The sequence below is a fragment of the Scyliorhinus torazame genome, chromosome 4, assembly GCF_047496885.1.
Source record: "Scyliorhinus torazame isolate Kashiwa2021f chromosome 4, sScyTor2.1, whole genome shotgun sequence".
Lineage (NCBI taxonomy): Eukaryota > Metazoa > Chordata > Chondrichthyes > Carcharhiniformes > Scyliorhinidae > Scyliorhinus > Scyliorhinus torazame.
The window spans coordinates 17,519,309-17,531,364 of NC_092710.1; the positions used below are offsets into that span (position 1 = coordinate 17,519,309).

The 12,056-nt window shown below is 53.5% G+C and overlaps 1 protein-coding gene across 2 annotated transcripts in view; it reads right to left on the reverse strand.

The window, feature by feature from the left end:
• Window positions 1-889: 889 nt before the first annotated feature.
• Window positions 890-12,056, reverse strand: part of LOC140410138 (beta-1,3-galactosyltransferase 5-like) — a 53,455-nt gene continuing 42,288 nt past the window's right edge. For both annotated transcript variants that reach the window (XM_072498090.1, XM_072498091.1), the window contains exon 2: window positions 890-3,163. In XM_072498090.1, the coding sequence (XP_072354191.1) occupies window positions 2,102-3,151 (1,050 nt within the window). In that variant the 5' untranslated portion in view covers window positions 3,152-3,163 and the 3' untranslated portion in view covers window positions 890-2,101. The remainder of the gene's footprint in view (window positions 3,164-12,056) is intronic.

Below are 12,056 nucleotides of genomic sequence, written 5' to 3' on the forward strand. Positions count from 1 at the left end.
AGTTCCTCCTAAACTCAGTCCTAAATCTACTTCCCCTTATTTTGAGGCTAAGCCCCCTAGTTCTGCTTTCACCCGCCAGTGGAAACAACCTGCCCGCATCTATCTTATCTATTCCCTTCATAATCTTATATGTTTCAATAAGATCCCCCCTCATCCTTCTAAATTCCAACGCGTACAGTCCCAGTCTACTCAACCTCTCCTCGTAATCCAACCCCTTCAGCTCTGGGATTAACCGAGTGAATCTCCCCTGCACACCCTCCAGTGCCCGTACGCCCTTTCTCAAGTAAGGAGGCCAAAGCTGCAGCACCAGGAAAGTGACCTAACGGATTGTGAACATGGAGTGGGGCCCACGGACGGAGATCTGAAACATTGGATTCGGCGATCCAGAAATCCAGGGAACTCGGGATACACATACCTCATTGAAAGATTTATTCAGCCATTCTAAAATGACGACAAAAGAAAAAGTTTTCGAGGAAACGCTTGGACAGAAAACCGTCATGGAAGGCGTTGAAAACAATATCAAAACCAGCGTGAATCTTCGAATTAATCAGGTGGGTGTGAAATATGAAGGCGGGTGTGGGGTGATTCTCCGAACCCACCAAGGCTGTGAGGTAACCTGGTTCACATTCTGGCTGGGCGAGGATATCTAAATTATAATTCAAATCTGCAGAATCGTCTTTGAGCTGAATTCGCCGGCCTCCTCCAATTCTCCCTTCTGGCACAGCTCAAGGTGAGAATCACTGCTGGTTTCCAAAAATTGAGGCCAGGCCCGGGGTGGTCAGGGAAATGGCTGGAAAGGTGCCGCCCACTGCCCTCTGTTGGCTCGGCAGTGCCAGGGTGCCGGGGGGGGGGGGGGGGGGGGGAAGGGGACAGTGTCCAGTTGGCACTGCCCAGGGGCGGGGCCTGAGGGGGGGGGGGCAGAGCTTGAAGTGGGGAGGGCTGCCTTCGGCGACCCCCATAGCGGGGTGTCGCTCACATTGGGTAGGCCCCATGACAGCAATTTGGGAGAGGGGGGGGGGGGGTGTTGGTGGACAACGAGGGGCTGGTTTAGCACAGGGCTAAATCGCTGGCTTTGAAAGCAGGCCAAGGCAGGCCAGCAGCACGGTTCGATTCCCGTCCCAGCCTCCCCGAACAGGCGCCGGAATGTGGCGACTAGGGGCCTGTCACAGTAACTTCATTTGAAGCCCACTTGTGACAATAAGCGATTTACATTTACAATTGGGATTGGGGTTCTGTAGACCTGTCTTCAGGTCGGACCCTCGTCAAAAACGGCCTCTGAGGAACATGGTCGCTGCCGTGTTAGGCCCCGCATATCTCGGTAACAGCGCAAATCACCCCAGCCTCACAAGGAAATGTCCCCGCCCGGGATGGATTGCGATCTGGATTGCGCCGGCCTACCCAACGGGAATCGTACCCCGTTTCCTGCCTCAGACCGCACTTACAAATTTGTTTTGAGAATTGGTCCATAATTTTTTTAAAACTTAATTTAGATCCTGATGTCTCAGATTAGAAATTTCAGACATTGTGTTCCCTGAAAAGCATTCCGTTTAATTTGACCATTTCTGGACACCCCCCACCCCCGCTCCTTCCTGTGAAAGAGCGATCTAATCAGTTCCAATCTCACCCAGCTCTTTCCCCAGAACTCCGGAGAAAACCATTTTCCCCTTCGACAATTTATCCAGCTCCTCTTTGGAAAGTTATTCCTGAATCTGCTCACAGCGCCAGACAAATTCTCCACAGCTTCACCCTAATCCATTTATTATCAAAAATATCCTGAATACGAGAATATCAATTTTAAAATTACGCGGGATGGCAATTTGCGACGTCGGCCTGTGCCTTAGGCTGTGGCCCAGTTTCAGCAGCTGGGAGACGTCAAACTGAGGCTCTGCAGCACCATCACTGGGGCGGAGGGTGTAATTCCAGCGCGGCGGCCACTTAAACGCTATTCCCACAATGAATGTGAGTGAGAGAATTTCTTACAGTGGAGAGTTAAACCAAAAACTCTGGCCCACCTGAGAAACATGTCAAAGCATCCAGAGAGGTAGTTTTGTAAGTACAATGAGTATTTTGCCCGCACAGCATCAGCACCGGTGATGGGAGCTTACAAGTTTGCAATGATGTTGAACAGCAGGGGAATTAGGGGAAGTGTATTTGATGGGGTCAGCATGAAGCCTCTTCCAGGTGGCCTCCCTCCTTCGCCCGTCTCTGGGCAGTGCTCACCTGCTGCCTCTCCCAGTGATTCCCAGTAGCTCAGCAGCTCGGAGGGATTCACCCCGTGAGAGGTGATGAGTGTACGAAACTCGCAAACAGAAAACGTCACCTTCCAATTGTGGAACTTCTCCTCCGAGTGGATTTCCACTGGTGCAATCTTCAACTCCGCCAAGCACAGCCCGATGTAAACATCCTCCAGTTTAAAGTGGGGGATGACCCTGGAAATATTCCAGACTCGATTGGCAACATCGGCCGACAGCACGTACCCAGTGCCGGAGCAGAATGATGGGTATACATTCGGAGGATAAGTCTGTCGGCTGATGAACCATTTACTGAATATATTCCTAACAGGTCCAAAATTCCTCATGACGAAGCCGGTGAAAATGTCCTTGCGGTTCATTCCCAACAAGAGCTCGGCCAGATAATCCACGTTAACAAACATGTCGGAATCGGTTTTCATCACGAAGGATGTGGACGGACAGAATCGGTCCACCCATTCCAGGCCCATCAGCACCTTGAGGGTCAGGTTGTAATAACTGTCGGTGAAACCTTTCTGGATGATGTCCTTGTGCAGTGAACTCTCTTTCTGCAGCTGTTCCTGATGCTCTCGGCTGTACCCCAGCAGGAAGTAGGTCGCCACCCTCTTGCCATGGGTGGTCCTCGCTCTCCCCCAGGTCTGGCGAATGGCCGAGCGAGCTTCCAACTGGTCCTGGGCACTGGTGACCAGAAGGACCAGGAATGGGGGCCGGGTCTCAGAGCAGCTATTTGGCAACATGAGGAAAGGGGTGTCGATGAGGTTTGCAGACTGCCAGTCATCACCCATGTACTGGCTGAGATATCCAAGTACAATAAATATCAGCAACGCGGGCACTAAAAACAAAATACATTTGGTTTTTTGAAGCAATCTGAAGCACCAACTTGCAGAATAAAATACCTTCATGCTCCGAGTGACCTGTAAAATACAATAAATAAAACAAGTTGGTTTTAGTGGGGTCCAGATGACACAAAGGGAATTGTCATGATATTCAAACACACACATCATGATAGACAGACCAACAGACAAATTAGCACACATAACACGACAGCCAATCACAGACAAGGACAGAGACAGTATAAGACAAGGAACACGACACCTGGTGGCCGGTCCATCTAGAGACCAGGACAAGGACAGGACCTGATTGACAACACACTCAGGGAATCACCACGTGCAGAGTATCAAGACAGAACTGTAAATAGCAAGTTGGAATAAAACTGCGTTGTACCAATTGCAACCGTGTTGGTTCATCTGTACCTCAGAGCACCCAACACCACATGGTACCAGTGAGTGGATCGATACCTGCCGGCAAACCTGCCATCCTGAGCCATGGACATCACCAACAAACCGCAGCCGTTGCAAGTCGCTGGGAACCTGGGCACCAACTGGAAGCTTTTCAAGCAGCGATTTGAACTGTACATGCGAGCCAACGAAAAACAGGGTGCCTCGGACGAAACAAAGATTGCCATGCTCCTCACTACCGCAGGTCAGCACGCCATCGATGTATACAACTCCTTGGTGTTCGTGGAAGGCGAGAACCAATCCAAATATGACACGGTCCTCCTCAAGCTCGACCAGCACTTCAACGTTGAGGTAAATGAAAGCTTTGAGAGGTATATCTTTCAGCAACACCTGCAAGGTAAGGATGAGCTCTTTCAACCCTTTCTGACGCACCTCCGCATACTCGCGCAGTCCTGCGGTTACGGCAACACCTCAGGGTCCATGATCCGGGACCAGATCGTTTTTGGCGTTGCCTCCAGTGGCCTACGCCAGCAGCTTCTTAAAATTAAAGGCCTGACCTTAGCGTCTGCGGTGGAAGTTTGTGTCCTCCATGAAAATGTGACCAGCCGTTTCGCCCAATTTCAGGCTACCGAATCGGCACGGAGGGGGTCCCTAGCTGTCGAATCGGCAAGCCAGGCCGCCCACGAGGCCGAACGCATCCAGGCAATCGAGTATCTCCCGGCCCGCGGCCCGGACGAGGGCGGCCGTTTCGTGCGCTTTTCGAGGTCTCCCGCGCTTGTGCGCGCCAAAACGAACGGCAACATCGAGGGACGCACTGCGCAGGCGCGCCCGATGCAAGACCGAACTGCGCATGCGCAGTGGCGTAACGAACGCCGTGACGTCACGACGTGCGGCAACTGTGGAGATGCACATTTAAAAGGGCAATGTCCTGCAAAAACCCGACAATGCCTACGATGTGGCAGGATGGGCCACTACGCTGCCTACTGTCGAGCGGCTCAACCGATGGATCCTACACATCTCCGACAACCTCGCAGACACGTAAGGACCGTCCAGCCCGCACATCAGGACATCCAGCCCGATGACACAGATGACCAAGATGCCTTCCGGGTTGCGGTCATTGATGTGAACCGCGTCAACACCATCAATCCGGCCGATGAATGGAGTGCCACCCTGACGGTCAACCGATCGCCGATCACTTTCCGCCTGGACACTGGCGCATCCGCCAACCTCACAGTGTATTCAGCATTCCATGCCATGAAGGTCAAACCACCTATCCAGCCATCCCGGTGCAAGATGGTCGACTACAACGGGAACGTCATCCCGGCCATGGGATCTTGCCAGCTCCAGGTGACACACAACACATACACGGCCACACTCTCGTTTGAAATTGTTGGCTCATCAAAGGATTCCTTGCTGGGCGCACAGGCATGTAAGGCTCTTCACCTTGTACAGCGAATTATGTCTCTCTCTCCAGACGACACATCCGACTTCCTGGATGCTGAGTTCAACTAAAATCTACAATCGCTCCTCGCTCACAACCAGGAGGCATTTGAAGGCATGGGAACACTGCCATACACATACAAAATTCGCCTCAAACCGGACGCCATCCCGGTCGTTCACGCACCTCGCAGGGTTCCTGCGCCACTTAAAGACCGCCTCAAGCTGCAGCTGCAGGATCTCCAGGACCAAGGGGTCCTATCCAGGGTCACGGAGCCCACGCCATGGGTCAGCTCCATGGTGTGTGTCAAGAAGCCCTCCGGCGAGCTCCGCATCTGTACAGACCCTAAAGACCTAAATAATAACATTATGCGGGAACATTATCCCATACCTAAACAGGAGGAAATCACCACTGAAATGGCCCAAGCCAAGATATTCACCAAACTGGATGCTTCTAAAGGATTTTGGCAGATCCAACTGGACCCGTCCAGCCGAAAGCTATGCACCTTTAACACCCCTTTCGGCAGATTCTGCGATAACCGGATGCCATTTGGCATCATCTCGGCATCCGAGGTCTTCCACAGAATCATGGAGCAGATGATGGAGGGCATCGAAGGGGTGCGCGTATATGTGGACGATGCCATCATCTGGTCCATCACAACACCGCAGGAGCACATCAATCGTCTCCAGCGCGTTTTCGCCCGCATACGGGAAAACGGCCTGCGCCTCAACCGAGCCAAGTGTGCTTTTGGCCAAACCGAATTGAAGTTCCTGGGGGACCACATCTCCCGATCAGGGGTCCGTCCCGATGCAGACAAGGTGAGCGCCATCACAGCCATGCCGCGGCCGGCCGACAAGAAGGCTGTCCTACGATTACTGGGCATGGTCAACTTCCGAGGGAAATTCATTCCCAACCTTGCCTCCCACACAACGGCTCTGCGCCATCTCGTAAAAAAATCCACAGACTTCCAGTGGCAACACACACACCAGCTGGAATGGGAGAAGCTCAAACGCAAACTCGCCACGGCACCAGTGTTGGCGTTCTTCGACACGTCTCGTCCCACCAAAATCTCAACTGATGCCAGCCAATCCGGCATTGGAGCAGTGCTCCTGCAGAGGGATGACACGGCATCATGGGCCCCAGTGGCCTATGCATCACGGGCTATGACCCCCACAGAGCAGCGCTACGCGCAAATCGAAAAAGAATGCCTGGGCTTGCTAACTGGTTTGGACAAGTTCCACGATTATGTATATGGTCTTCCACGGTTCACGGTCGAAACTGACCACCGCCCCCTGGTCAGCATAATAAACAAGGACCTGAACGACATGACCCCTCGCCTCCAGCGCATTCTACTTAAACTCAGGAGGTACGACTTCCAACTGGTCTACACTCCAGGGAAGGACCTCATCGTGGCGGATGCCCTATCCCGAGCAGTGAGCACGCCGCCAGATACGGAGGGGTTCGTATGTCAGATCGAGGCACAAGTGGCCTTGACAGCGGCAAATCTGTCGGCTGACGACTCCAGTCTGGCCCGCATCCGCCGAGAGACAGCGGCCGACCCCCTTTTACAGCGAGTGATGCGCCACATGACGGGAGGTTGGCTCAAAGGGCAGTGCCCGCAGTTCTATAATGTACGAGACGACCTAGCCATCATTGATGGGATCCTTCTGAAGCTGGACAGGATTGTCATTCCGCACAGCATGCGCCAGCTGGTTCTTGATCAAATACACAAAGGCCACTTGGGGGTCGATAAGTGCAGACGGAGGGCCCGAGAGGCGGTATACTGGCCGGGCATCAGTGACGATATTGCCAACATGGTGATCAACTGTACAACCTGCCAAAGGTTTCAGCTGGTGCAACCTCCTGAGACGCTTCTGCCCCATGAGCTGGGGACGTCCCCCTGGGCGAAGGTGGGTGTCGACCTATTTCACGCGCTTGGCAGGGACTATGTTATCATCATGGACTACTTCTCCAATTACCCAGAAGTCATACGCCTGCACGATCTGACGTCGTCTGCTGTCATCAGGGCCTGCAAAGACACCTTCGCTCGCCACGGCATTCCGATGACTGTCATGTCGGACAATGGGCCCTGTTTCGCCAGCCATGAATGGTCATCCTTTGCCGCCTCGTATTGCTTCACACATGTGACGTCCAGCCCTCTGCATCCCCAGTCCAATGGAAAGGCGGAAAAGGGCGTTCACATTGCCAAGCGGCTCCTCTGCAAGGCTGCTGCTGCCGGATCGGACTTCTTCCTCGCCCTGCTGGCCAATCGCTCGGCCCCATTAGCCATGGGTCTCTCACCAGCCCAGCTGCTGATGGGTCGCACCCTCAGGACAACTGTGCCTTCCATCCTGACACCAACAACGGACCATGCTACGGTACTGCATAAGATGCAACTGCAGCGTGATCGCCAGAAGAGTTCGTACGACACAAGAGCAACTGATCTTCCCCCCCCTGGCCCCTGGAGACAACGTCCGCATCCACCTACCAGACGGTGGCTGGTCAGCACCTGCCGAAGTTCTCCGACGGGTGGCTCCCCGCTCGTTCCTGGTATGCATGACGGATGGATCCGTGCGTAGGCGCAATCGGCGAGCCCTTCGCCTACTTCCACACTCGCAACGGAACCACACACAGACGCCGGGTCCTCCACTGGTTCCTGATAGCGACTTCGTGGAGCGGCCACAGACCATGCCCCTTCTGTCGCCGCCCGTGGCCAGGCTCGCACCTCGGCCGGTGGTTCTCAACCCACCCTTGAGGCGGTCAACCCGAATTCGTCACCCACCTACTAGACTGGACTTATGAGACTGTTCACATGTCAAAGTTTAGCAACTACTGTATTGTAACATGTCACTGTTTTATCATTCCAGATCTCGTTTGACCGGACCACACTTCAAAGTTTTTTTCTTCTTTTGTTATGGTACAACCTCGTTAGCATGCCACACCTGACATCGCCCCATGTATATAGTTACGCCACATGTACATGCTGTACATATCACGCACACACACCTTTAGCTGCACTCAGGACACATTCATATTTTCACCACTTAGGCACATAATCTTGTAAAAAAGGGGGGGATGTCATGATATTCAAACACACACATCATGATTGACAGACCAACAGACAAATTAGCACACATAACACGACAGCCAATCACAGACAAGAGCACACACAGTATAAGACAAGAAACACCACACGTGGTGGCCGGTCCATCTAGAGACCAGGACAAGGACAGGACCTCATTAACAAGACACTCAGGAAGTCACCACGTGCTGAGTACAAGGACATATGTGTAAATAACAAGTTGGAATAAAACTGCGTTGTACCAATTGCAACCGTGTTGGTGCATCTGTACCTCAGAGCACCCAACACCATAGGAATCACTTTCCCATTTAAGATTCTTTGGTTCAACTGGCAACACAGGAATACAAGGCCGTTCAGCCCCTTCTCCAGCCTCTTACACAGGAACAGGGGGAGGCCCCATTCAGCCCCTTCTCCAGCCTGTTACACAGGAACAGGAGGAGGCCCCATTCAGCCCCTTCTCCAGCCTGTTACACAGGAACAGGGGGAGGCCCCATTCAGCCCCTTCTCCAGCCTGTTACACAGAAACAGGAGGAGGCCCCATTCAGCCCCTTCTCCAGCCTGTTACACAGGAACAGGAGGAGGCCCCATTCAGCCCCTTCTCCAGCCTGTTAGACAGGAACAGGAGGAGGCCCCATTCAGCCCCTTCTCCAGCCTGTTGCACAGGAACAGGAGGAGGCCCCATTCAGCCCCTTCTCCAGCCTGTTACACAGGAACAGGAGGAGGCCCCATTCAGCCCCTTCTCCAGCCTGTTACACAGGAACAGGAGGAGGCCCCATTCAGCCCCTTCTCCAGCCTGTTACACAGGAACAGGAGGAGGCCCCATTCAGCCCCTTCTCCAGCCTGTTACACAGGAACAGATGGAGGCTCCATTCAGCCCCTTCTCCAACCTGTTGCACAGGAACAGGAGGAGGCCCCATTCAGCCACTTCACCAGCCTGTTACACAGGAACAGGGGGAGGCTCCATTCAGCCCCTTCTCCAGCCTGTTGCACAGGAACAGGAGGAGGCCCCATTCAGCCCCTTCTCCAGCCTGTTGCACAGGAACAGGAGGAGGCCCCATTCAGCCACTTCTACAGCCTGTTAGACAGGAACAGGAGGAGGCCACATTCAGCCCCTTCTCCAGCCTGTTAGACAGGAACAGGAGGATGTCCCATTCAGCCCCTTCTCCAGCCTGTTACACAGGAACAGGAGGAGGCCCCATTCAGCACCTTCTCCAGCCTGTTACACAGGAACAGGAGGAGGCCCCATTCAGCACCTTCTCCAGCCTGTTACACAGGAACAGGAGGATGCCCCATTCAGCCCCTTCTCCAGCCTGTTACACAGGAACAGGAGGCCCCATTCAGCCCCTTCTCCAGACTGTTACACAGGATCAGGAGGAGGCACCATTCAGCCCCTTCTCCAGCCTGTTACACAGCAACAGGAGGAGGCCCCATTCAGCCCCTTCTCCAGCCTGTTACACAGGAACAGGAGGAGGCCCCATTCAGCCCCTTCTCCAGCCTGTTACACAGGAACAGGAGGAGGCCCCATTCAGCCCCTTCTCCAGCCTGTTACACAGGAACAGGAGGGGGCCCCATTCAGCCCCTTCTCCAGCCTGTGACACAGGCACAGGAGCCCCCATTCAGCCACTTCTCCAGCCTGTTACACAGGAACAGGTGGAGGCCCCATTCAGCCCCTTCTCCAGCCTGTTACACAGGAACAGGAGGAGGCCCCATTCAGCCCCTTCTCCAGCCTGTTACACAGGAACAGGAGGAGGCCCCATTCAGCCACTTCACCAGCCTGTTACACAGGAACAGGGGGAGGCTCCATTCAGCCCCTTCTCCAGCCTGTTGCACAGGAACAGGAGGAGGCCCCATTCAGCCCCTTCTCCAGCCTGTTGCACAGGAACAGGAGGAGGCCCCATTCAGCCCTTCTCCAGCCTGTTAGACAGGAACAGGAGGAGGCCCCATTCAGCCCCTTCTCCAGCCTGTTACACAGGAACAGGAGGAGGCCCCATTCAGTACCTTCTCCAGCCTGTTAGACAGGAACAGGAGGAGGCCCCATTCAGCCCCTTCTCCAGCCTGTTGCACAGGAACAGGAGGAGGTCCCATTCAGCCCCTTCTCCAGCCTGTTAGACAGGAACAGGAGGAGGCCCCATTCAGCTCCTTCTCCAGCCTGTTGCACAGGAACAGGAGGAGGCCCCATTCAGCCCCTTCTACAGCCTGTTAGACAGGAACAGGAGGAGGCCCCATTCAGCCCCTTCTCCAGCCTGTTAGACAGGAACAGGAGGATGCCCCATTCAGCCCCTTCTCCAGCCTGTTACACAGGAGCAGGCCCCATTCAGCCCCTTCTCCAGCCTGTTAGACAGGAACAGGAGGATGTCCCATTCAGCCCGTTATACAGCCTGTTGCACAGGAACAGGAGGAGGCCCCATTCAGCCCCTTCTCCAGCCTGTTACACAGGAACAGGAGGAGGCCCCATTCAGCCCCTTCTCCAGCCTGTTACACAGGAACAGGAGGAGGCCCCATTCAGCCCCTTCTCCAGCCTGTTACACAGGAACAGGAGGCCCCATTCAGCCCCTTCTCCAGACTGTTACACAGGAACAGGAGGAGGCACCATTCAGCCCCTTCTCCAGCCTGTTACACAGCAACAGGAGGAGGCCCCATTCAGCCCCTTCTCCAGCCTGTTACACAGGAACAGGAGGAGGCCCCATTCAGCCCCTTCTCCAGCCTGTTACACTGGAACAAGAGGAGGCCCCATTCAGCCCCTTCTCCAGCCTATTACACAGGAACAGGAGGAGGCCCCATTCAGCCCCTTCTCCAGCCTGTTACACAGGAACAGGAGGCGGCCCCATTCAGCCCCTTCTCCAGCCTGTTACACAGGAGCAGGAGGAGGCCCCATTCAGCCCCTTCTCCAGCCTGTTACACAGGAACAGGAGGAGGCCCCATTCAGCCCCTTCTCCAGCCTGTTACACAGGAACAGGAGGAGGCCCCATTCAGCCCCTTCTCCAGCCTGTTACACAGGAACAGGAGGAGGCCCCATTCAGCCCCTTCTCCAGCCTGTTACACAGGAACAGAAGGAGGCCCCATTCAGCCCCTTCTCCAGCCTGTTACACAGGAACAGGAGGAGGCCCCATTCAGCCCCTTCTCCAGCCTGTTACACAGCAACAGGAGGAGGCCTTAACTCTGAACACCCCATCCCATCACAAATCTGTCAATCCCCGATCCGAACCCTTCAAATGGCCCGCTAGCCTCACTAGCTTTTGAGGGACAGAGTTCCAGACTTTCGCTCCTCTTTGTTGCCAACGGTACATCCTGAATGACCGAGTTCTCATTTAAAGATTCTGACCCTCACTCACATATTCCTTCAACTGAAGAAATCATTTATTTCTATCGTCACTGGTAACATATTTAATAAATTAAATACTTTAATTCAACACGAAATGGAATCCAAAAGTCTACAGCTGCTTTCGAGGATATTAACACAAATCTGTATGGATATCGCTGAGAAAGACAAATGCGCAAAAAATATTAGTGGGGGTTGTATACAGACCCTCAAAATGATGTTGGAAATGGCATTAAACAGGAAATGAGAGGCACATGACACAAAGTAATTATGTAATTATGGGTGATCTTAATTTGCACATAGATTGAGCAAATCAAATCGATTCCCGGCTCGGGTCACTGTCTGTGCGGAGTCTGCACGTCCTCCCCGTGTCTGCGTAAGTTTCCTCCGGGTGCTCCGGTTTTCTCCCACAAGTCCCGAAAGACGCGCTCGTTAGGTGAATTGGACATTCTGAATTCTCCCTCTGTGTGTACCCGAACAGGCGCCGGAATGTGGCGACGAGGGGATTTTCACAGTAACTTCATTGCAGTGTTAATGTCAGCCTACTTGTGACACGAATAAAGATTATTATTATTAGTAGTAGTAACAATACCGTAGAGGAGTTTTGTGAGGGCCACGAAGAATCCAGCACGTGTTTTAAGGATACAAAGTAATAACATTTATTTACTATAACGTATATACATAACAGTAGCAGTAACTTCCCTTGCTACATACTCCTTCCTGCTGGTTC